The sequence below is a fragment of the Notolepis coatsorum genome, assembly GCF_963971535.1.
Source record: "Notolepis coatsorum genome assembly, chromosome: 5".
NCBI classification, from domain to species: Eukaryota; Metazoa; Chordata; class Actinopteri; order Aulopiformes; family Paralepididae; genus Notolepis; species Notolepis coatsorum.
Window position 1 is genome coordinate 33,245,329 of NC_140169.1, and position 27,211 is coordinate 33,272,539.

General features: G+C 49.9%; 1 protein-coding gene across 1 annotated transcript; it reads left to right on the forward strand.

Annotated features, from left to right (window-relative positions):
* Positions 1-449: 449 nt before the first annotated feature.
* On the forward strand, positions 450-5,588 carry LOC311228146 (Golgi-specific brefeldin A-resistance guanine nucleotide exchange factor 1-like; the record flags this gene model as incomplete). Its single annotated transcript, XM_084314061.1, has 1 exon — positions 450-5,588. The coding sequence occupies one exon, from the start codon at positions 450-452 to the stop codon at positions 5,586-5,588; it is 5,139 nt and encodes a 1,712-aa protein (XP_084170187.1).
* Between the last annotated feature and the right edge of the window lie 21,623 nt (positions 5,589-27,211).

Consider the following 27,211-nt stretch of genomic DNA (forward strand, 5'->3'; position numbering starts at 1 on the left):
TATGATGTCATAATAGAACATTCTAGAACATTTGTGATGTCACAGTATGATGTCATAATAGAACATTCTAGAACATTTGTGATGTCACAGTATGACGTCATAATCAAACATTCTAGAACATTTGTGTATTCAACAATTCTCTCAGAAGATTGTGCATCTTGAAACAGTACTGAACAGTATACTGAACAGATAGACTAAACAACAAGAACTGATTGACAGCTGATAGATGTGTTAATTTAGTCCATAATTAGAACATTTTAGTCAGTGAATGAATCAACAGTGTTTGGTGTTAATGGTTTTCACGTACTGAAATGTCAGAAAGTTGTAGTTTCCCTATTTGTTAGCAAAGTAAACTTGGGTCTTCTTCATTCACAGCTTGCTCGCTGTCGAGCTAGCCTACCAGCAGCCGCAGGACTCCATCTTGGAATAGCAAATACACAGAAAGCAGGATGGTGGACAAGAATATCTACATTGTCCAAGGTGAGATATGTACGGTAGTTGGTGCCATCAAGAGGAACTCCAGATGGAATACCCACACTCCATTGGATGAGGAACAGGACCCATTACTCAACAGTTTCAGCCACCTGAAGGAGGTTCTCAACAACATAAAAGAGCTGTCAGATGTGGAGCCCAACGTGTTCCTTCTGCCTTTCCTCGAGGTGGTTCGCTCCGAGGACACCACTGGACCAATCACAGGCCTCGCCCTCACCTCGGTCAACAAGTTCCTCTCGTACGGCCTCATAGACGCCAACCATGAGGCCGCAGCAGAGGCCATCGAAAACATGGCGGACACCGTGACGCATGCCAGATTCGTAGGAACGGACCCGGCCAGTGATGAAGTGGTGCTGATGAAGATCCTGCAGGTCCTCAGGACATTGCTGCTCACAGCGGTGGGCGCCCATCTGACCAACGAGTCTGTATGTGAAATCATGCAGTCCTGTTTCCTCATCTGTTTTGAGATGCGTCCTAGTGAGCTCTTGAGGAAGTCAGCGGAACACACACTGGTTGACATGGTACAGCTACTGTTCTCCAGATTACCCCAGTTCAAAGAAGAGGCAAAGAGTTTTGTCGGCACCAACATGAAGAAGGTGAAGATGCGTGCGGGTGGGATGAGTGAGTCATCTAAATGGAAGAAGCAGAAGCGGTCACCACGACCGCCTCGTCACATGGTGAGAAGCTCTTCCGGACTGATGGAGCCTGCCACCCTAAGCAACAACCTGTCTGGTGGGGTTCTGTTTCTCGAGTCCATCCCAGAGGTTCTGGAGGACAGAGAGTTTGTGGCGGAGCAGTCGGACAACGCTTCAATCCATGACATGGATTATGTCAACCCCCGAGGAGTCCGCTTTACACAGTCTACACAGAGAGATGGTGCGTATGGCCTGCCTTGTCTGCGGGAGCTCTTCCGCGTCCTCATCTCGCTGACCAACCCCCACGACCGCCACAACACCGATGCCATGATGCACATGGGCCTGCAGCTGCTGACCGTGGCCCTGGAGGCTGCGCACATCGCTCCCTACCAGTCGCTGCTTGGGCTGGTCAAAGACGAGCTCTGCAGACACCTCTTCCAGTTGCTGAATGTGGAGCGTATGAACCTGTATGCTGCCTCGATACGGCTTTGCTTCCTGCTTTTTGAAGGCATGAGGGTACATCTCAAGTTTCAACTCGAGATGTACCTGAAGAGGATGATGGACATCATCACATCGGAGAACATCAAGATGCCGTATGAGATGAAGGAGATGGCCCTGGAGGCTCTGGTGCAGCTATGGAGGATCCCCAGCTTCGTCACTGAGCTATACATCAATTATGACTGTGACTTCTACTGCTCCAACCTGTTCGAGGACCTCACCAAGCTGCTGTCCAAGAATGCCTTCCCAGTGTCCAGGCAGCTCTACACCACTCACCTCCTCTCACTGGAGGCTCTGTTGACTGTGATCGACAGCACAGAGGCCCACTGCCAGGCCAAGGTGTTAAACAGCGCTGCTCAACAAGACCAATCAGATACTCTGATGGCAGGAGCAGAGGGCTCAACGAATAACAGTGCAGACACACCAACAGACCACAGTAGATTGGTGACTAGTGCCAACGGGCAGAACATTCCAGAAGCTGAGAGCTCACCGCCATGCCCACCAACCAGCGGGCACCTGATGGCTAAGAAGATGAGACTCGGCAGACAGGACCAGGAAGAGACTGACCCTGCTGAGAAGAAACCCCTGAAAAAGCCTCATCGTTTCACCTCCTATTTACCGAATTCTGAAGAACTGATGGACATCAGAACTAAAAAGAAGCTGCTGATCACAGGCACTGAGCAGTTCAACCAGAAACACAAGAAGGGCATCCAGTTCCTGCAGGAGAAAAAGCTGCTGAGCAGCCCCATGGACAACGACCAGGTGGCCCGCTGGCTGCGTGAGAACCCCTGGCTGGACAAGAAGATGATCGGGGAGATCGTCAGCGACCGCAAGCACATGGAGCTGCTGGATAGCTTTGTCAACACGTTCACCTTCCAAGGCCTGCGTATCGATGAGGCTTTGCGACTCTATCTGCAGGCGTTCAGACTGCCTGGAGAGGCTCCTGTCATCCAGAGGCTCCTGGAGACCTTCACAGACAACTGGCATAAAGTCAACGGCTCCCCCTTCATGACCAACGACATATGCTTGGCCTTGGCCTATGGTGTCATCATGCTCAACACCGACCAGCACAACCACAATGTCCGCAAGCAGAACATTACCATGACCGTAGAGCAATTCAAGAAGAATCTGAAGGCAGTCAACGGAAACAAAGACTTTGATCAGGACATGTTGGAGGACATCTACAATGCTATAAAGAATGAGGAGATTGTGATGCCCGACGAGCAGAGTGGTCTGGTGAAGGAGAACTATGTGTGGAGCGTGCTGCTCCACCGCGGCGCCACGTCTGAGGGCCTGTTCCTCTGCATGCCGGCAGGCAGCTACGACCACGACCTTTTCACCATGACCTGCGGCCCCACCATCGCTGCCCTCTCCTATGTCTTTGACAAGAGCCTGGACGACACCATCGTCCAGAAGGCTATTGCTGGATTCAGGAAATGTGCCATGATCTCCGCTCACTTTGGCCTCAGCAACGTATTTGACAATCTGATCATCTCACTCTGCAAGTTTACTACCTTCAGCAGTGAGGCGGTGGAGAACCTGCCCACAGTGTTCGGCAGCAACAGGAAGGCCCAGGCGGCGGCAAAGACGGTGTTCCACCTGGCTCATCGCCATGGCGACATCCTGCGGGAGGGATGGAAGAACATCATGGACTCCATGCTGCAGCTCTTCCGAGCAGAGCTCCTGCCTAAAGCCATGGTGGAGGTGGAGGATTTTGTGGAGCCAAATGGAAAGATTTCCCTTCAGAGAGAAGAGACTCCTTCAAATCGGGGTGAATCAGCGGTTCTGAGTTTTGTCAACTGGCTGACCCTGAGTGGAGCGGAGCAATCTGGACTGAGAGGCCCTTCCACTGAGAACCAGGAGGCCAAGCAAGCTTCCATCCTCTGCATCAAGCAATGTGACCCAGAGAAGCTGATCACAGAGAGTAAATTTCTACAGCTGGAGTCTTTACAGGAACTAATGAAGGCTCTGATCTCAGTCACTCCTGATGAAGAGACCTATGATGAAGAGGATGCTGCCTTCTGTCTGGAGATGCTGCTGCACATTGTCCTGGAGAACAAGGACCGCGTGTCGTGCGTGTGGCAGGCTGTACGGGACCACCTGTGCCACCTGTGTGTCCATGCCAATGAGAGCTGCTTCCTGGTGGAGAGGGCTGTGGTGGGGCTCCTCAGACTGGCCATTCGCCTGCTTCACAGAGAGGACATCAGCTCCCAGGTGCTCCTGTCTTTGCGTCTGCTGCTGATGATGAAGCATCATGTCATGTCCAGGGTGAGCAGGGAGGTGGCCTATGGCCTCCACGAGCTGCTGAAGACCAACGCGGCCAACATCCACTCTACCGACGACTGGTACACCCTCTTCTCCCTGCTGGAGTGCATCGGAGCAGGGGTCAAACCACCCGCCTCATTCCAGCTGGCCTCCCCCACCACAGATAACGACACAGGTGCCCAGTCAGACAGTGAGTTGTCTTCTCATCACCCCAGTGAGGTGAGCCTGGACCGAGGCTACACCTCTGACTCAGAGGTCTATACTGAGCATGGCAAGGCCAGGATACTTCGCTCCCCTCCTGACATAGATGTAGCAAGCAGTGGATGGCTGGTGGTTGGTAAGGATGACCTGGAGGCCAGGACGGCCACAGCAGGAGGCAGCAAGGCTCCTCTGAACAACCCGCTGGTCAACCAGTACAGTCTGACACTGGGCCAGGACCTGGGCCAGCATGACACCAAGTCTCTCATCAAGTGTGTGGAGACATTGTCGTTCATCGTCCGCGACGCTGCCCACGTCACCCCAGACAACTTCGAGCTGTGTGTCAAAGCTATCCGCGTGTTTGTGGAGGTCAGCCTCAACGGAGGCTACAGGAACCACGATAAGAAAAAGAGCCACAAGTACGACTCGTCCAAGTCACAGCTGAGGAAGAAGGCAGGTGGTCGGGAGAAGGAGGGTGGAGGCGGGGTCAAGCGGGGCGGCGGCCGGGCCTCCAGCCAGCGGCCCTCGCGCTCCCACAACGATGACGAGGAGGACGAGGGCATGCTGGCCAGCTACCACATGGTGTCATTACAGTTGTTAGACCTGATGCACATGCTCCACACTCGGGCCGCCAGCATCTACAGCTCCTGGGCAGAGGAGCAGCGCCACCTGGAGGCCGAGGGTAAGAAGATCGAGGCCGACTCCCAGACCCTGTGGACCAGCTGCTGGTGTCCGTTGTTGCAAGGAATTGCGTGTCTCTGCTGTGATGCCAGGCGTCAGGTGCGCATGCAGGCCCTCACCTACCTACAGAGAGCCCTGCTGGTCCACGACCTCCAGACACTCGATGCTACAGAGTGGGAGTCCTGTTTCAACAAGGTGCTTTTCCCCTTGCTGACTAAGCTGCTTGATAACATCAGCCCAGCAGACGTGAGCGGTATGGAGGAGACCAGGATGAGAGCCTGTAACCTGCTGTCAAAGGTGTTCTTGCAGCACCTGTCCCCCCTGCTGTCCCTGCCCACCTTTGCTGCCCTGTGGCTCACTATCCTGGACTTCATGGACAAGTACATGCATGCCGGCTCCAGCGACCTCCTGCTGGAGGCCATCCCAGAGTCTCTGAAGAACATGCTGCTGGTGATGGACACGGCGGGGATCTTCCACTGCGCAGACTCCAGGACGGGATACTCTGACCTGTGGGAGATCACCTGGGAGCGCATCGTCTGCTTCCTGCCTCACCTCCGCGAAGAGCTCTTCAAACAGACCGTCATCACAGACCCGGAGCCTGCCCAGCCTGGGGCGCCTGGTGGCCGGCCAGCCTCTCCCCCCGGCTCTTCATCCCCCGCCCTGGCTCCCTCCCCTGTGCCTGCAGAGCCAAAGACCTCCAGCAGACCAGTGTCACCACAGGAACCCCTACCACGCACACCAGTCGGCAATACAACCACCATTGCCCCAACTAAGACACCAACGACGACCCCCGGCCTGTACAAACCACACCCGCTATGAATATCCTACCTCCCTACTCCCTGCACCTGGTAGACATGACTATTCAACGGCCTCCGGCCTCCTTGCAACAGATATGTCGTTCTGTGTGCGAAATTACAAGAAGACGACTGCTACTCTATTCGACAACAAGAATACTATTCAACTACAAGAAGACGACTGCTACTCTATTCAACTACAAGAAGACAACTGCTACTCTATTCGACAACAAGAAGACGACTGCTACTGTATTCAACTACAAGAAGATAACGTTAGGTTATGACTATAACCAAGTTCTGTTAACACTAGTGGACGCTCTGCGTCTCTATGCATATATCTCGCTTCAGCATATATACACTGAATACATTTAAAAATGTACCTTTAAATGCCAGTATTCATCTGGCCACACCCCCATCCGCTTACCTATATAAGCAGGGGTGGTGCCACACACTCATCTCCTTCCCAACAAATTTCACCACAATGAAAAATCAAGGTCCGCAGCGGCGTCTAGACGCAGAGCGTCCACTAGTGTTAACAGAACTTGGTTATAGTCATAACCTAACGTTCTGTATCACTCTAGCTCCCGCTCTGCATCTCTATGCATAATAGGAGCTCAGCGGGAGCTAGAAGCTCGACAAATACACCCCGCTGAGGCCCCCCACAGCCATCAGATCAGGGAGGGCCGAGCCCCCCCGACCCACCCTAATGGAGGGCACCCCCCCTATTGGTGGCCTATTGGAGGGCGACGGACCCGACCGTGCGAAGAGGCACTCAAGCAACTCAACGCACAGGGTGAGCAGACCGTGGCTTGACCCCACGACTACACACACGCACAACCCGCATGCCACCCGGGAACGAACGGAGGAAACAACCTCGTTACTGCCCCCAGAATCACGGGGTCAAGGGCAAACCCAACCCCGTGGCAAGGCCGTAGCAGCGGAGCGCGGAGGAAGACCCAGACCCACCAAAGGGACTGGACCCCCTGGAACGGGGGCCCGGAGAAGTCCATGATGCCAGCATCAAGACCCCACCAGGTGGGCACTTAGTGACCCCGCCCCCCACATCGCCAGCGTATTCGGACAAAGGCCCCTCAGCCGAGCGGGCCCTGTCCCCCCAATAGTACACCGCCTGGCACACTGACCCTGTAGAACAGGCAGTCAGCATGGCCGTAAGCACACAAAAAAGGTTAACCAACGAAAGCAGGCAGCGCACCGGGGAAAAACCAGGCAACAGGCTGTTAACCCTAGCCTGGAGACTGCGGACGAGACAGGCGCCAGAGGGGACAGCTGAACACAGCCGCCCCGGCGGAAGGGGCGTATGCTGGCGTTGTTGCATGACCAAGCCTCCATTTAAAAACCCCCACCCAGAGGGGTTGAGGCAGAGAAGGCTGACACGATTGGCAGACGTCATGAACGTGCAGGGGCACCCTCAACCGGTGAACCCGGGAGTTGACACTGCTCCAACACACCAGGGAATCAACCACCTTGGTGTTACCCAATGCGGTGGTTGTTCCTATAACCCCTCAAGAAAAAACTCCAAAACACACCTGCGGGTATACACCGGCTATACCGCAGTACAAGTGTTTCAGTTTTCAAAAAAGGGTTAACCCAGGCCTACGGGTCGACGAAACATTACTTCGGACCGGGCCTGGCGATACGGGAAGCACAGGGTCACCAGAGGAGGTCAAAGACCACCCCAACAGGCCCCTCTTCGCCATGCGTGAGAGAAGAGCGAAAAAGAATGGAAAAACCAGCCCCAAGCACACCGTACTAGGTATTCCCAGGCGGTCTCCCAACCAAGTACTAACCAGGACCAACCTGTGTAGCGGCCGAGATCCGACGAGATCGAGCGTGTACAGGTTGGCATGGCCGTAAGCCATTACGACAGTGCTGAGTAAAAAATGTACCCAACCAGGGTCTCCATAGCGCTTAACCCTGTGACACCCGGACCGACCTGGCATTTTTCCCCCTGAAAAAAGCCCAAGTCCCTCAGGGTACCAGAACAGCAGATCTGCATCCCCGGCGGACAACGGGTTCAACTGATCCGGACCAGCGTGACCAGAACCAGTCCCGTGCCCTAACCACGCCGACATGCCTACTCCAGGAGAATGGGCAGATATGCGTGTTGATCTTAACATGAAAAGAAGGCGCCACCCAGACGTTCGGGCGAACCGCGCCCGGTGGCCCACCCCCAGGGCGTGAGACCCCTCTACATATGTTCAGATCCATTCCGTCATCATCCCCCAGACATGAACGAGAATCCGTCGATAACCAACCCAGGTCGTGGGATGTGGTCGTCGGAAGAGGAAAAACCTCCATCCCAGTTGCTTTATAAAAACGCAGTTTTAACCTCAAGCAACCAAGGCGTGCCAGTCAGTCGCCTGTTTACAGCGAGCTAGCACTATACGTGCGTCGGGACACACCCACATCAATGAACAGGCTATTTAGACCTTTCATTGAATCCCCAAGGCGCCCAGGGGAACGACAAGAGGGGTGTGACACTTCCTAACTCCAACTCTTTTTTAATAGAAAAGAAGGAAGCACCAACAGTATGTATCCCAGTCTACACAGCCAGGGGTAAAAAAAATTCACGTTTTTACATCCCACCACCCTCCCATAGGAAGGAGACGGGAATCCCCAGAGACTTCCCACGCGAGCTGTACAGATTGAAAAGAATATATTGCACCTTGAGCCATGTAAAAAATTGGTTTTAGGGCTCTCCGGGGAAGAGGCACTGAACCCATACACACTCAATAATCGAATTGAATCGAATACATACACAATAGAATAGGACACCTTCTAGAGGGTCCACTCACCTTGACAATCTGAGGAGGAGGCTCTGTACTCTGAAGGAGGCTCCCTCACATGGAAGGAGGAGTCCGAACTCACAGAAGGCCCGAATAGGCGCTTGGTGAGGAGGAGCCCTGACCACCCCCCGAAAAACAGATCCATCACATGGACCTGAACAGCACACGGAAGTCCTACCAACAGAGACGCGCACAGTGACGTACTCTATGGCGGGGGAATTTCTGCGGTGCACACGCCCAATATTCCAGGCCGTGGGACCAGGAAACTCCCCCCCCCCCTCACCCCGTAACATGCCGAACCGCAACGTGACAGGAACCTTGAAGGACAGGGGGTGTACCCCTGACCAACAGAAAAAAGGGGGAGAGGAAAGGTTACCAGTTCACCCCTTTACGACCCCACACCCATGATACGATGTAATGACAAAAAGAGAGTATGACACAGTCATAGTCAGCTCTATGAAGCGTTTGACAGCTTCACACAGCGCATGAGCTAACCTGCTATCTGATTTTTACTAAGGAAAAAACACAGAATAGAGAGGGCTCTCTAAGAGCCCCGGTCCAAACTTACACATGTGCTTCTGTGGCCAGTCCAACCCAGTTGTAGGTCACATGACACACACAACCCATCATCACCTACAAAAAATGGCAAAAACACTCTACAGAGGAACGCCGTTTTTCATAATGAGAGAATACATAATTCTCGATTAGTATCGGCCACAGGCCTTGCTAAGCACACACGAAAGCGACCAACAATCTTTTCTTTTAGGAAAATAAAGGTTCTCCAGCAGATTTAGCACAACCTCAGCAATCAAGCTAAGGGTTACATCGTATCCCTACCACACATTGACACAATGTAGTGCAACAACATGTCCACTCTGATAGGAGGATGAAGCAGTCCCCAGGGAACCGGGGGGAAAAACACAATCCTCCTACTTTACCCTTAATACGGCCAGTTAAAACAGGAAAACCTGTTAATATGTGAACACACTGTTTATTGTCATCACAGGCTGAGAAAAGAACCATTCTTTACTCATTTGTCACTAAGCATAGCTTCATAGGTTAGTTAACCCCCTTAGTTGTGAGTACACGGTACATATAAACACACATGATGTTTCTCACACAACAACCAGATCATTTTCACATCTGTAACAACAACCCGATTTGCACGGAGAAGCTAATTACCAGTGACAAGACAATTCACACATAACTCGCGTCGTATCCTAAATGTATTGCAGCAACACACGTTTTTGGAAAACATCGTTATTTACAAAACATCTAGCCTTTAGCTAAGCTAGCTACTAGCCGACATCATCATGGCTATATCCCGACTGAACCACACGTTAGCACTCAATATTATAACGTAGCTAAAGCTAACTAGCTGTCCCTGTCTTTAGCCGGGATGGCTAGCCTGACTGAACTGTCTAACATGCAACAACTTTCATCTTCAGTCCATCTGCCGAACGATGTCCTCTTCATCTTGGCTGGCATAACCTCCAATGCTGCACGCGCGAAATAGTCAGACTCTACCTTACCTGTAACCCCTCCCCTCATTGAAACCAATTCTGCTGTAGAGCCTCAGAGCTGCCTCCAATACAATAGTGTATCTGCAGAGCCAATAGTGTATCTGCAGAGCCGCAGAGCCAGGAACAAGTCAGACACATTCTACAAACATGTCTAATGTGAAATATATAAGCATATAAGCAAAACTAGATTTTATGTCTGTGATGAAAAAGGGCCTCGCGGGAAGGGGGGCCTCGAAAAAAAATAAAAAAAATAAAAATAAAATAAATAAATAAAATAATAAATAAAAAAAAAAATTTTCTTTTTTTTTGTGCGGGGCCCCCCCTTCCCGCGAGGCCCTGTGCGACCGCACTGCTCGCACACAACCTGAGGCGGCCCTGCCGACGCCCCTACTCATCTAAGGGATGATCGACTGTCCGGAGGTAAACAACGCTAACAGTACCAAGGTTTTTTTCTTTTTTTTGTGCGTTCATGATTTCTTTTTTTATTATGATTGTTCTATTTATTCTACCTAAGAATACAACATTTTACAACATAATTACAATTAAGACTGTGGTTTAGTGATATTAATGCTTAGAATTATCATGCTACTTTCTGCCAAGTATGAAATTATGATGTATTGATGATTCATTTATTGTTCTACCTAGTACTTGAGACTGTAGTTTGGTGGTTATGATGTATTGATTGATTTATTGTTCTACCTAGTACTTGAGACTGTAGTTTGGTGATGTTGATGTTTGAAATTACCAAGGTATGTAATTATGATGTATTGATGATTGATTTATTGTTCTACCTAGTACTTGAGACTGTAGTTTGGTGATGTTGAAATTACCAAGGTGTGTGCCAAGAATGGCACAATGGGGGGAAATGTGAGTAATTTCACATTCTCATTTGTGAGTCATGCTTATGGCTTTCTACAAAACACCAGCAATGCATTCATCAGGCTTGATAAGGTTTGCAACAATCGAAGGTCAGCATGTTCTTGCGAGGGGGCCCATTTGCACCTCCTCAAAAGTCTATCTCTTCCGTCTTCCAAATGACCATATAAAGCCCAACCCAATCAGAAATTATCCTCCCAAAACTAAAACGCACCAATGATACGTCTCTATTCGCTATGCTTATAACGTAACACACTATACTTTTGTTGGCTTTCGCTCTGGCAAACCTGTGTTCATGTACCTCGATATACACTCTGCCAAACTGAGAGTCCTCCATGGATGTAAACCTTTTTTTTCCTTCAAATAAACCAACGTAAGTATTCAGAACCTTTATCTCCTTGCTTCATTTGATTACTTGATTCTTGTCTGACCATGTTACTGTTTGCTTTAATGCCGGGCGAGAACCTGTTGTGGTCTGACATTTACACACACTCATCAGGCCTATCTTGTGTCTATTCTGTATGCCTTAAGCATTCTAGGACCAGTCGAAATCCACGACAAGGCCCTCTCCCGTTGGCCGGCGGTGCACAGGCATCACCCACACTTTCACAATTTCCCAGCGCAGAATTGTCTAGTTAAATAAGCAGCTTATACAAAGTAAGTTAAACATGTCTGATGTCAGTGATGTCGAATCCGAGGAGTTTGAGCATGAAGATGGCGAGTCCGACCTTGTTTCCCTTGGGGTAAGTAACAGTTAATTCTCCCATTCTAGAACAGTACTGCTCAGCACTGTTTCAAGATGCACAATGAGCACTTCTGAGAGAATTGCTGAATATACAGATACACAAATGTTCTAGAATGTTCGGTTATGACATCATACTGTGACATCACAAATGTTCTAGAATGTTTGATTATGACATCATACTCTGACATCACAAATGTTCTAGAATGTTTGATTATGACATCATACTGTGACATCACAAATGTTCTAGTATGTTCTATTATGACAAATAAGACGGTTCAATGACTTTATCTAAATCCAATCAATATTCCTAATGCCGTTTCAATGTAAGGTTATAAAAATAAACATATAAACATTCATATAATACAATAACCTAAATATATAGCTTTGGCTCCTCTCCCCCGGCACTACCAACCCTGCAGGTCCTACACAACAAGAGGTGCAAATCCAGAGCCTGCAGGATAATGAAAGACCCTCACCACCCCAACAACAGCCTGTTCATGCTGCTGCGGTCAGGCAAACGCCTGCGAGCACCAGTAACGAGGACAGAGAGACTTAGGCTCAGCTTCTTCCCCCAGGCCATCAGAGCCTTGAACACTGAACTCTCCACGCACAAGCACACATGAGCACACACACAACACACACACTGTACACGCTCACACACTAGCAGCCACTTTAACATGAGCACAAACACACTCATGCTGCACACGCTCACACTATGGACACTTTACAGAAGGAAAGATCACTTTAAGAATAGTATAGCTTGAGATTGTATAATATAGCATTGTATAGCAGTGTACATAAAGACCCAATGCCTCATCCGTAGCTAACAGTGTACTGCACTGCCACAGGACCTGTGGCATGCTCTGTAAATAGCCCATGTACAGATACCGATATGCCTACTTTGTTTACTTGTTTATTGCACTATGTCGCTCTGTTGGTTGGACTCTTATATTATTACTTGTATTATGCACAACGTTGCGGGCGAGACCCCCCGCATTTCACTGTATACCTGTATGCCATGACAAATAAAACTCTTGTATCTTGTATCTTGTATCTAATTGTACTTCTAATCTAGAGACCATTACTAACAACTAAAAAACAAGGAGCTAAAACCAAACACTATTTTAACTAACAAGTGTCTCGGCTGCTGGATAACCAATACCTGGTGCCAGAGGTCACTAGTACATGGCACACCGTAGGAGGACGGTCTTTACCACCACCTCATGCAGCTTCTTGGAGAAGACAGACTTTAGTGATAGGTCTATCTAAAGTGGTTGTAGGAGTAGAACTCTTCTTTCACGAAGAGGCCTGGAGGCAGGGAAGGCTTTGACTGGAGGAGCAAGAGGTGGTTGGGGGTAAGCGCTTCCAGGTCGTCCGGATCACTAGAAGCCTTGGTTATCGGTCGACTGTTAATGATGGCTTCTGCCTCACACAAGACTGTGTGTAGGCCTTCTTCATCCAGAGTCTGGAGCTTTAAGGTGGTGCTGAGAATCTTCCTGACCGACCGGATCATCCGCTCCCAGACTCCGCCATGGTGAGAACCGGTAGGGGGGTTGAAAATCCATTGGATTCCTTTCTGTCGTAGAGTGTTCTCGATCTTGGAGCTATTCCATTGCTCTTCTTAGCTTGCGCTCCGCTCCAACGAAGTTAGTCCCGTTGTCTCAACGGAGGATTTTCACCTGGCCTCTTCTCGCGAGGAAGCGACGGAGAGCGTCAATAAATGAGTCGGTGTCCAACGACGATGCCACCTCAATGTGGACAGCACGGATAGCAAGACAGGTGAAGATGCAACCCCACCTCTTCACGACGCTTCTCCCACGTTTGACTTCAAACGGACCGAAGTAGTCTACCCCAGTGTTGGTGAAAGGGGGATCATCTGGAAGAACCCTGTCCTGGGGTAAATCCGCCATCTGTTGTTGTCCAGCAGCACCGTGTGTACGTCGACAGGTTACACACTTGGAGAGGACTCTTCATATGGCTGCGTGAGCACCAGGGATCCAAAACTTGAGTCGCAGCTTGGACAATATGTGGTTACGACCGCTGTGACCCACATATTGGTGGATGTCTCGGAGTATAAGCTCTGTCACATGGAGATCCTTAAGTAGGATGGCTGGGTGTTTAGCCTCTTCAGGCATCGCCGATTTGTCAAGTCTTCCACCTACTCTGAGGATTCCATCTTGCAGTACTGGCTTGAGCTTAGCGATATGGCTGCTCATCTTGACGTAGTCACCTTTCCGAAGCGAGGCAATTTCTTCTGAGTATTTCTGTTGCTGACTGTAATGAATGATCTCAAGCTCTGCTTCCTTTATATTCTCCACAGTGAGGTTGGTCTTCTTCAGGCTTGCCTTGAAGATCTCCATCTGTGTCTGTACCTCAGACTGTGTGAGCGAAGCATTCATCTCCTTCCTCTTGCGACACAGCATCAGCCTCATTAGTGCTTCTAAGCTTCAGCATCCAACCAGCTGCCTTTTTGAGATGATTCCAAGTGGAGTAATATTCCAGGAACTGCTGAACTGTGTCGAACTGCTCTTCAGCTGCAGTAGCGCTGACCACGGCGTTCTTTACCTCTGGGTTCTCCATGGTTAGGTCCCCATGGTGTTCTGTGTTCTCAGGCCATTCCTCTTCGGGCTTGGTGAGGAATTCCGGCCCCTGTATCCAAGTCTCATCGCACAGGAATGATTCCACATTGAGTCCTCTCGACGCGTGGTCAGCAGGATTTGTTGCAGTATTTACATACCGCCACTGTCCTACCTCTGACAGCTTCATGATGGTCTCCACTCGATTCACTACGAAGGTGCGAAACCTACTGGTTCTGTTTGCGATGTATTTGAGCACAGTGGTGCTGTCGGACCAGAACACAGATTTGTTTAGGTGGAGCTCCAGCTCGGATCTCAAGGTCCTGTCCATGTGCGCTGCCATGGTAGCGGCTGCTATCTCCATGTGAGGGGCTTGAGCGGGGCCACTCTCACTTTCGCCATGACAAAGGCAACATGAAGCTTGTTGTCATCACCCTTCTGTAGCAGATAGCTCACCGTTCCGTAGCCTTCTTGGCTAGCATCTGCGAAGTGATGCAGCTGGTTGAATGTTGCCTCGCCGAAGCCCTTGGGCTTGAAACTCAGAGGCACTCCGAAATCCTCCAACATTCGAAGGTCCTCCATCCAGCTGGACCATTGTAGAGCGAGGTGCTCGGGGATGTCGTCATCCCATCCTAGTTTTAATCTGCAGAGCTCTTGGAGGATCCTCTTCGCTATCAAAACCACTGGAGCTAGGAGGCCCAGCGGATCGTAGATTGAGCCAACTATAGAGAGGATGCCTCTTCTTGTGGGTGGTCTTTCTTGTAGGACAATCTTGAACTTGAAGTTGTCGCTCTCAGTACACCACCAGACTCCCAAAGCTCTCTTGACCGGGAGCATGTCCAGATCCAGATCTAACTCCCTCAGAGGTTCGGCCCTTTCCTCAGCAGGGATAGCGGACAGCACGGCTCAGCCCTTTGCGATCCAGTCGTCGACGAACACTGAGTAATCAGCGTGGAACTGGGGATTCTTTGTGAACCTCTTCTTTAAGTTGAGAGCTCGCTGTTCAGCTACTCTTCTGTTGTTTCGGCATCTTGAACACTGCGTTCCTCACTGGTAGGCCGATGCTGTAGTGTCCCTCTGTAAGTTTCACGGACTGCGAGACCAGTTCCAGAAACTGGATGTCGTCTTGACACTCTGGGAAGTCGTTCATGAACTGTTGACTCCAAAGTTCATCTAGCGTGGCCACGGATGTGCGGTTGGACATGACTTGTATGAGTCCACTGGTAGTTTCATGGCCATCTTCTCCTCTGAGGGGACCATTGACGATTCAGCTCAATCGCGTTTTCACCGCGTACAGACCTTCTTTCACGCTGGATACCACCTACCATGGTTCCATTGCCTTGGGTACGTCAGTCCCGATGAGAAGGCCTATCTCCACCTGGATCTTCGGTATTTGCACTTCACTTCACTTGCAGTGGGATGTTCTGTTTACGAGCAGGTATTGACTTCTGAGAGAAGGTGTTGGGTAGCTGTAGGAAGTTGTCACTATCCAAGCTATAGACTTCTAAACCAGACACCATCTGGCTGCTCACGATCTGCTTGCCTCCCATGGTCCTTAGCAGGATACATGTCTTCCTGCCGGTGACGTTAAGCGCTGCCATTAATCTCTCTGTGCAGAAAGTGACGTTGCTGCCTGGGTCGAGGAACGCGTAGGTAGCCACCATCTTGTTGCCTTTCTTGGCTTTGATGTGGACCGGAACGATAGCCAAGATGCTTTCGACGTTGCCGGCCCCAGTAGCTCTGCCGGTCCTCGTTTGTGCATTGATGCATCCACTGACCATAGAACTGGCTTCGCCCTCTTCTTCCCCGCCCCTGTGCTTATTTTCTTTGGGCACATCATCCGATGTCTCCTTCTTGTGCTTTGCTTCATCATAGGCAGCTTTGTTATTAATATGTAGAACTGTAGGGTGGGTAAGCTGGCAGACTTGGCAGCTCATCTTTTCTAGGCAGGCCTTGCTCATGTGACCCCGTTTCAGACAGCTGAAACATAGGCCTTTACTCTTGAGAAAATCTATCTTCTCCTTGTGAAGAGACTTCTTCATCTTTTTGCATTGCTCCATGGCATGCTGTTTTCCTTGGCAGAAGAGGCAAGGGTTGGAGAAGGCACAGAGTGTATCCCCCTTGGACCTTGCTTTAGTCTGCCGGGTTCTGGACTGCTGTAGCAGCTGTTGTGAAGCTTCCCAGAGCGCTGCTCTTTCTGGATGTCTTCTCATCTTTGTGAGCCTTAGCTTGGCTCTTGTTTCCATCTGTGATGTTGCCTAAGAGAGGGTGTAGGGCTTCTTGGGCCTGTAAGTTGACAAAATCGGCAAGGTTGCTGAACTTGGCGCTGCGATGATCTTTCTCTAGAAGAGCATAGGCTTTGCTTCTCCACCGATCTCTCTGCTTGTACGGAAGCTTGGCTGTGATGGCTTGCATATTTAATATGCTGTCAAGCTCCTGCATGTACTCCACGTCAGCCATAGCGTTGAGGCATCCAGTGAGATAGAGGCCAAAGGAGTGGAGCGCCTCTCCGTCATCGGACTTGATAGTAGGCCAGTTCAGTGCCTTGTCTATATACGCCATTGAGATCTTGTATCCATTTCCAAAATGTTTTTTCAAGAGCCTCCTTGCCTCGCGATAGCCTCGCTCTGGTTCCATGTGAAGACAACTTCTTATCAGCTCTCTGGGCTGTCCATCCGTGTACTGCTCCATGAAGTACAGCCGGTCTCTGTTACTATCTGTCTTGTCCTCCACTCCGTGTTCAAAAGCCCTGATGAATAGCCTGTACTCCATAGGGTCTCCCCTGATTATAGGAATCTGTTGAGGGGGCAGAGTAGCATGGTTTTGTTGCTTCACTAGGAAATCCACCATGGCTCGTGTGGACTCTTGTTGACACCATGGCTTGTGCGTGCGTGCGTGTCAGTCTCATGGACATGACGTGCCACTCCATCGCCCACACTGGAGCCCAACTTCCAGAGCCTCAGTGTGTGTATGTGTGTGTATCGTATGTATATGTTTGTGTGGGGTGTACACTAGCGGTGTGTGTGTATATATGTTGTTTGTGTATGGTGTATCTCTGTGTGTTTTTGTGTGTGTATGTGTGTGTGTGTGTGTGTGGGGGGGTGTCTGCATGTGTGTATGTGAGTGTGTGTGTGGGGGGTGTCTGCATGTGTGTGAGTGGGGGCGGGTCTGCGTGTGTGTGTGGGTGGCGTGTGTGTGTGCGTGTGTGTGTGTGTGTGGGGGGGGGGGGGGGTCTGGATGTGTCTGCAGTGCACCCACCCACCCACTGTATCAGTGATTTAGATTCCAGACCAATCCCTCACCTGGGTGTAGCAGACTAGAGGAGGTAGCAGTGCTTCCCCACAAAGGACAAGGGGGGGGGGGGGGGTCAATGGATGGGGATGTGGAAGGGGAGGGGTGTTGTAGTACATTCAGATACAACGCAGAGATAAATATTGTCTCACTTTACTCATGTTAAATGTTAGTGCCTTTGATCTCAACAGTGGCATTGTTGACATTTACAAAAAAAAACATGACCATTTCTAAATGTAACCTTTGATATCAGTGTATTACATATCCAGTATGAAGACAAAAGGTTAGTCTTGTCAACAGGTTGATGCTCTTCTTAGTTATTCTTGACGAGAGACAAGACCAGAGTCGTCTTGACCAGAGTTCCCCGAGATCTTATATCTCAACAGGACCTTCCTGACTAAATAAAGAATGAATAAAATAAAATACATATTGTATCTAGTATCTTACCTATAATGAATGAATGAATGAATGAATGAATGAATGAATGAATGAATGAATGAATGAATGAATGAATGAATGAAAACTTTATTTAACAAATTGCAGACACTCAGTCACGGTCCCTGCGATCCACGGACACTGGTCAGCTCTCCATCGCCCGAACCAGACTGCGGACCTTCGGGGACAAAGCTTTCAGCGTGGCAGCTCCCACCCTCTGGAACTCCCTCCCCGCAGAACTCTGCACTGCCAAGATGGCGCCGTCCATGGCTGCTGTGGCGTTGCTAACACGTTCCTTTTTGTACATGTATGAAATGGCGAATAAAGTAATCTGAATCTGAATCCCAACTCTTGACTCTAATTTCTCACTTTATATTTATATGTTGTGTCTGTCCACTATGTTTGTTACTTTGTTATTCCCCCCTCCTATGTAAAGCAACCTTGGGTCTCTTGAAAGGCGATATATAAAATGAAGCTATTATTATTATTATGCAAAAGAAATAATCCAATTATCTGATCGCCATTTGAAGTACTGGGCGCAGAGGTCTGTGCCACGTTCAACAGCATTGCATATTGAGGGGGGGGGGGCAGCCTCGCAGATGTATCGTTGAAACAGGTTACCTCGCCTGAGTATTTAAACCACGCCCGCATGGCTTGGATCGTCCCAGAAAAGAAACTACACCATTCCCAATGGGGTGCAATACCAGCTGGAAGGCGTAGGCGGCGGTATTTGCCCTTTTGCGAGCTCAGACCCATTCCCAACAATAACATCAGGCTGGATGGATGAAAATGAATGAATATCGCTAATAAAAGAAATAACGATTAAAACCCGACTATACTCGTGATTGGCGCTCAAGCGATGGCAAGTTAACCCGACTATCATCGTGACTGGCGCTGAATGAGTTAACCAAAGAAAGGTCACACAAGTAAGTTAACCGCCCTTGCCTTGAGCAAGGCACCACTTTCCAAATAAAGATCTTCTCTGAAATAACAGCCTCTTGTAGAAGTTTGTGATAACTACACATTTAAAGACGCAATCCTGTATTTTACAAAATTAAAACCAAACCTATCAACCCAACTAGAGGTGCTCACGGCTGACCTGACTCTGAGTTAGAAGGAACAGAGTCGAACGAACACAAAAAACTGAAACAAACTAGCACACAAAAGATAAGGGACTGTCCATTGTGTCTCTCTCTCTCTCTCTCTCTCTCTCTCTCTCTCTCTCTCTCTCTCTCTCTCTCTCTCCCTCTCCCTCTCCCTCTCCCTCTCCCTCTCTCTCTCAGCTGATTGACGTATGTGGGGCGATTATGTCAACTATATAGCCCCGCCTCAGATGTCGTGATGCTGCCAGATCGTAACTTCGTGTTTTCCCAGTCAGTCGTAGTTTATTGTGCGCTTGTGAGTGATCTATTCCTTGTTCTTTAACTGTGCCTAACCCTGTGTTGTCCTCCTTTCCCAGCAGTCCGATACCTGGCTCTTCACCCTGATCTCGTGCTTGGATACTGTGTTCTGACCTCCGCCTGCCTGACCATTCTCCTTGCCTTTTCCCGGAACGTATGAGGACCTGAACCTGTGCATGACCCTTCGCCTGTTGGACTACCTTGCCCCTGCCCACTCCCCCTTATTACCTGAGTACCCATTACATTATCGACCCCTGCCCGTCTGACTATCCTCAAGTTCAAGTTCAAGTTTCTTTATTAGTTGTCATATAGAAATACAGGATACTTTTATATGAAATGCTTCTTTCCTGCCCCACACACTCTCACTAGACTGTACGAGATTCCCCCTGTGTCACTTGAATCCTGCCTGGATACCTGACTACCCCTTTTCAAAATAAATACACCCGTGCTGGGTTTTAACGAGACCTGTCTGCCTTTCTGTGTCCACATACTGGGTTCAATACGCTCGGCCTTGACATTACATCTATTTTATGCAGAAATACAGGTGTTTCATTATTCCACATGAAGAAGGTGTAATCCACAGGTGTAATGATATTCTGTTAATTCATTAACCAAACGTGTTGTTATTACCTGCATTACTTTTACCCTTTTCTTATCTCTGTATTGTTTTCATTCTGTTAATGTTATGTCTATTTTACTGCTGTGAAGCACTTTGGGCTGCGATTCTTGTATGAAAGGTGCTATACAAATAAAGTGTATTATTATTATTATTATTATTATTATGAAAAGTGCTATACAAATAAAGTGTATTATTACTATTACAGATTCTACCTTTAAAGTTATGGGACAGTCTCGCTAACCAGGCCTCCTGATGTCACAATGCAATCATCAGTGAACAGCAAAAAGAAGAGGTTTCCTCGCATTTACTAGGTTCTTATTGGATACTCTGTCTTCACACCCTTTACACGTTATTTAAATTACACTCTGTTTAACCGTCTCCCATACATATAGAGTGTGCACTAAGGCTAGCAGACACTTTAATTTTCAATGAAGTTGAGCATATAAACATAATATGACATGATAAATACAATGCATATACAATAAACAATACAATAGGTGCAATCATAATAATAGAGTTTGTACAATCATTTAAAACAACTGCAAATTATGGAGGAATGGTTGGTGATCATTCTACTGTTGCACTTTTTATATTAACTCTCTCAGCACTGTCACTTTTTTCATACATCACTATTATGCTGGTTGTATTGTGTTTTTGTGTATTGTATTGTTCCATTGTGTATTTTATTACCATGCTGTAGGTCGAGGGGGCAAGACCCAAGAATCTTGCTCTTTTTTGTATGAGAATATGACAAAGATGCAACAATAAAGCTGAATCTGAAAAAATGTAAAAATAAATCTAAATCTGATCAATGATTTAAACTGACCAAAGGATACCTACTGTAAGTATTAGAGTTTGTTGTGTGATGTTCCACGTGTCGGGAGCACAGGAGCTAAAAGCAGACTCCCCCAAACTCTAGGTGCTTTGAGTGTGAACTCGATCATTGGAACGTGGACTAAGGGCACATTAGTTATTATATTGTCCAGCGAGAAGAAGCCGCTCCTCAGAGTCGCGTCACTTTCCTTCACATATCCCATCTGTTTAAATGTTAAAACTCTGGGCTCCTAAAAGGCCTCCACCGGTACTTCACACGTTTTATTCACTCCATCTATTTTTGAACGTTAACTCCGAGCTGCAGAGTCCTGACACAGCAACACATTCCTCCAGCCGGCAGAACGTGTGTTTTCGCTCTCTGTGCCATGCATTACTTATGGCTTCCATGCAAAATACATTACGAGTGCAGCACCCTGGGCGGCCACTTTTAACAGACACTTCTGGGGGTTCAGCCTGTTCTCCAGCCGGTGCCTCTTCCTCTTCCCTAACATCCTCCTCTCCTCCTCCTCTTCCTACTCCACCACCTTTCCTCTTCTTCTCCCTACTTTTCTCACCTCATCCTCTCCTCCCTTCTTACCTCCCTGCTCCTCTTCCTCTCCCTGTCTCTCCTCTCCTCTTCCTCTCCCTGTCTCTCCTCTCCTCATCCTCTCCCTGTCTCTCCTCCTCTTCCTCTCCCTGTCTCTCCTCTCCTCATCCTCTCCTCTCATCCTTATTTCCTCTCCTATTGTCTCCTTTTGCTCTCCTCTCATCATCCTCTCCTCTCATCATTCTCTCTTCTCCTCTTGTCTCCTCTTCATCTCCCCCTCTCTCCTCTCCTCCTCTTCCTCAGTCACAAGAAGCAGCTAAAGGAGCCAACGGGACAGGGACCAACTAACTGTCAGGTCGTTGTCTCCTCTCCAGTCAAACTAAACGCCTCTCCCCCACTGCTCCCTTCCCAGGACGGGTAAAATGACGTTACAGGCAGGGTGTTGTCACGGCTGCGGCTGTGACAGGTCTTCTGGATGTGAGAAACACAGCAGCGCTAGCCGGTAACAGTCAGGGGAATGAGAGAATATGAAACCTCTTTTTATTTTTTTACCAGCAACACTCAGGTTCCCTCCTGACAGTGTGTCGAAATATCTCTGAGCAAGACAGACACTGAACCCCTAACCGCAGCTGAAGAGCAGGATGGCGCCTTGCATGGTTGCCTACACCCAGTGCCATCTGGGAGAAATGCGAGGCCCTTTGCGAGATTTAAACGCGAGGCCCCTCCCTAAAAAAATAAATACAAATTTATATTTTTCTTTATTTTAATTAAAAATATATATTTTTTTTCTTTTTATACAGTGAACATATTCTTAAATAATAGCGCTGCCCGAGGCTGGGCATACAGTCAACATATTCTTAAATAGTAGCGCTGCCCGAGGCTGGGCATAATCAACGTATTCTTAAATAATAGCGCTGCACGAAGCTGGGCATATGATACAGTCAAACGTATTCTTAAATAATAGCGCTGCCCGAGGCTGGGCATATGATACAGTCAACGTATTATTATTATTTTTTTGTATTGATCTTTTTCCCCCTCCATTTTCCTCCGATTTTCTCCCATCCCAATGTTAGTCGTATGCCAATTCCCAATCCCTTCCTGGTCGCTGCGCACTTACCCCCCACAGTCAGATCATCTGGGAGAGTGGAGGCTACCACGTGCTTCCTCCGACACACGTCCAGCCAATCACCGCTTCTTTTCACCTGGCAGCGCGGATTCTCATTGAGAGGGCGTAGCGTGTGGGAGGATCACACTATCCCCCTCAGGTCCTATCCGCGCTTAGCAGGCGCCCCAACCGAACTGTAGGAGTCGCTGTCTACAACGACCCGGACCCACCCCGCCAGCTTCTCCCACCCTCTAATACAGCCAATTGTATTAGTGTGAACGGCCAGCCAAGCTGGTGACAACCCCGGAGCTGTGAGCTGGACTCAAACAGGCGAATCCAGCTCACAGCTCCGGGGTTGGTGACGAACGCAATCTCCGCTCGGCCACCTAACCGCCCCTCAGTCAACGTATTCCTAAATAATAGCGCTGCTCGAGGCTTAGTGGCAATGCACCTGTACAGTCGTACACCTGGCCGTAACAGGGAAAATGCATAAAACACCCCTGGAACCCGATAAACAAGCTTAAAGCCAGGTTAATTTTTCAAGCACGACATGCAGATCTGCAGTTTTGCCTTATTTGAATCGAACTCTATAAGCTTAGTACACACATCACAAACTGCACGATGCAACACACCGAGTGAGAGAGAGAGACAGAGAGAGACAGAGAGAGCGCGAGAGAGAGAGAGAGCGCGAGAGAGAGAGAGAGAGCGTGAGAGACCGCGCGAGAGCGAGAGAGAGAGCGAGAGAGAGAGAGAGAGAGCGAGAGAGAGCAAGAGAGAGAGAGCGAGAGAGAGCAAGAGAGAGAGAGAGCGAGAGAGAGAGAGCAAGAGAGAGAGCACGAGAGAGAGCACGAGAGAGAGCACGAGAGAGAGAGCGCGAGAGAGAGAGAGAGAGAGAGAGAGAGAGAGAGAGAGAGAGAGAGAGAGAGAGAGAGATCCACGGCGGGAACAGAGTAGATTGCATAAAAAACTCACCCTAATGCAGAGTCAGGTCCAAGAGGAAGGAGACGACCGTGGAGAAAGTTCACCAGTCCCATCATGATATTGTCCCCCCCGTTGGGATGAACTTGGGAGTCTTTTCCTAGTTTATCTGCCACACGTTAGCACTCGATAACGTAGTTAACGCTAGCTAGATAGGTTAGCTAACGCTAGTTAGCTGTCCCTGCCTTTAGCTAAGCTACTAGCCGACATAGCTATAGCCTGACTGAACGTTTTAACACGCAACAACTTTCATCTTCAGTCCATCTGCCGAACGTCCTCTTCGTCTTGGCATAACCTAATCACTATACTTGGTATTGATAAGCTTACGGCACGCAGCGTTATTTCTTCTGCTCCGATGTTGCACATTTTGTTTCAAAAGTAGGATGCTCTGCCTCTTGGCCAAGACATCCACTCGCTCCCGTGGATAGCGCCGAATAGACCCTGTACCTGTACCCCCTCCCCTCGTGGATAATACCGGTCTTCTACACATCTCTCTACCGACTACCAGACCAACGCCAACCAGCTCCCCCTAGTGTTAGTCCTCCCACGATGCTTTGCACAAAAGTAATTGAATGAAACCAATAGTATATCTGCAGAGCCACAGAGCCCGGAACACTATTCTACAAACGTGTCTAATGTGAAATATATAAGCATGTAAGCAAAACTAGATTTTAGGTCTGTGATGGAAAGTGATTGTTAACATTCTATTTATTTTTATTTTTATAAAAATAAAAAAAAGGATAATAATAATAATAATAATAAAAGGAAAATCGCGACCCCCCCCTTCCCGCGAGGCCCTGTGTGACCGCACTGCTCGCACGCCCCTTGAGGCGGCCCTGCCTACACCGCCGGTGCGTGTGAGTGAATGGGTGAATGTGAGGCTCTGTTTACCACTCAGCCCTGATGTTAATTACCTGTGATGGCTCTCATCATTGTATTCTATAAGGTTGGTTGGTCTGTCTCACAGGTGCAGTAATCATTGGTATCTGTATTTATGAAGATATATATATCTTATATCTCCTCTGTGCTGGTCTGGAACACTGGACCATGCTTAATGTGGTCCAGTGATATGCTTCAGGTTCCCTGTGCTAGAACTAATCTAGGAAGGACTGCTTTTTGTATTGATGCAGAAGAGTCATGGAATCTCATACAACATGACTCAGAGCCTATGGAACTCGACCGCTCTTGCCTCCCTCTCCGCGAACGCCGTCACAGACTCAGGACAGGGGCATGTCTGTACTGCGGTCAACTCGGCCACTCCATCGCTTCATGTTCGGTTCGCCCAAACGACGGGGCTCGACAGTGACGCTGGGCGCATGCATGAGCCTTAATTTTGTTCCCAGCTCCGGTCCAAATATGCAATTCAGTGCCACGCTTTACCTCAACGGTCAATCGCTCCCTCTGTCCGCGCTGGTCGACTCGGGCGCAGACGAAAACCTCATTGACGCTGGGGTAGTGTCCCACTACCACATTGCCACCGACGCCTTGCCAATTCCCCGCGATGCTCAAGGCCTAAACGGGAGGTTGCTCTCGCGAATAACCCGCCACACCACGCCTCTCCGCCTTCAACTCTCCGGGAATCATAGCGAGGACATCCGTTTCCACGTCACTGATTCCCCCCATAACCCCATCGTTCTAGGCATGCCTTGGCTAAAGCTACACAACCCTGTAATAAATTGGTCAACGGGCTCAGTCACAAGCTGGAGTGCTCACTGCCACGCCTCTTGTCTACGGTCGGCGCGGTCACCACTGGGAGCCGCTGGTTCTCCCGTTCCCAACGAACCTATTGACCTTTCGACTGTTCCCCCAATTTATCAAGATCTAGAGGCTGTGTTTAGTAAACAACAGGCTCTCTCCCTGCCACCTCATCGCCAGTACGACTGTGCTATTGATCTGCTCCCGGGAGCCCCGCTCCCCGCTAGTCGCCTGTTTAACCTCTCACGCCCAGAGAGAGAGTCTATGGAGAAATACGTCCACGAGTCCCTGGCCTCGGGCATTATTACCGCCTCCTCCTCTCCTGTCGGCGCATTTTTTTTTTGTGTCCAAGAAGGACGGCTCCCTTCGCCCCTGTATTGACTACCGGGGTCTCAACAACATCACGGTCAAGAACAAGTACCCCCTGCTATTGATTAACTCTGCTTTTGAACCCCTGCAAGGTGCCACCATTTTCTCGAAGTTGGACCTCAGAAATGCCTATCACCTTGTCCGCGTCCGGGAGGGAGACGAATGGAAGACGGCCTTTAAGACCCCGCTCGGTCACTTCGAGTACAAGGTAATGCCTTTTGGGTTGACCAACGCCCCTGCTGTCTTCCAGGCCCTTGTCAATGACGTTCTCCGTGATGTCCTTAACCGCTCTGTCTTTGTTTATCTGGACGACATTCTGATTTTCTCCCGCTCTATGGAAGAGCACATCCAGCACGTCCGCCGGGTCCTCCAACGCCTACTGGAGAACAAGCTGTTCGTCAAGGCCGAGAATTGTGAGTTCCATGTCTCCTCCATCGGGTTCCTCGGCTACATCATCGAGGGCGGCAAGATCCGGGCAGACCCAGAGAAGATCAAGGCGGTGACCGACTGGCCCCGTCCCACCAACGACAAGCAGCTCCAACGCTACCTGGGGTTTCCGGTGTTTCATCAGGGACTACAGCCGGGTCGCTGCACCCCTCACCCAACTCACCTCGCCTTCCGTGCCCTTCGTCTGGTCAGACAGAGTGGACTCCGCCTTCGCCGAGCTGCGCCAGCGCTTCACCTCTGCGCCCATCCTCGTCCGGCCGGACACGTCCCGCCAGTTCGTGGTGGAGGTGGACGCCTTGAGTACCAGAGTAGGGGCGGTCCTCTCCCAACGCTCCGCTCTTGACCAGAGACTGCATCCCTGCGCCTTCTTCTCTCGCCGCCTGACCCCAGCGGAGGTCAATTACGATATCGGGAACCTGGAGCTCCTGGCAGTCAAACTGGCGCTGGAGGAATGGAGGCACTGGCTGGAGGGGTCGGAGATCCCCTTCCTGGTCTGGACTGACCACAAGAACCTCGCCTATGTCCAGACGGACAAGCGCCTGAACTCCCGCCAGGCACGCTGGGCGCTGTTCTTCGCCAGATTCAATTTCACCCTGACCTACAGGCCTGGCTCCAAGAATACCAAGCCAGACGCCGGAGTTTGTCCCCGAAGAGGGTTCCGCGCACCCGGACACTATCCTCCCTTCCTCCTGCCTGGTGGCCGCCACCACCTGGGAGATCCAGTCCGTCGTCCGGGAGGCCCAGCGCGTCCAGCCTGACCCAGGTAACGGCCCACCTAACCGGCTTTTTGTCCCCGACCTTGTCCGCTCTCAGGTACTCCAGTGGGTCCATGCCTCCCGGTTCGCCTGTCATCCTGGGATCAACCGTACCCTGTCCCTGCTGAAGCGGCACTTCTGGTGGGTCTCCATGAGGGAAGACACCCACGACTTTGTCCTGGCATGCACCATCTGTGCTCGTGGGAAGGCTTCCCACCAACCACCCACCGGGCTCCTCCATCCGCTCCCTGTTCCCGGTCGGCCCTGGTCGCACGTCGCCCTGGACTTCCTCACCGGTCTGCCTCCCTCACACGGTAACACAGTCATTCTCACTGTCGTGGACCGTTTCTCAAAGGCCGTGCACTTTGTTGCTCTCCCCAAACTCCCCTCTGCTTCAGAAACCGCGGACCTGATGGTGCTCCACGTCTTCCGCCTCCACGGGATCCTGGTGGACATCGTCTCCGACAGGGGCCCGCAATTCATCTCCCAAGTCTGGAAGGCCTTCTGTCGGGCCCTGGGGGCCACGGTCAGTCTCTCCTCCGGGTACCACCCGCAGACCAACGGTCAGTCGGAGCGGGCCAACCAGGACACTGTCCTCCGCGGCCACAGGTCAGTCTCCCTTCGAGTCCTCTCTAGGCTACCAACCCCCGCTGTTCCCTGCACAGGA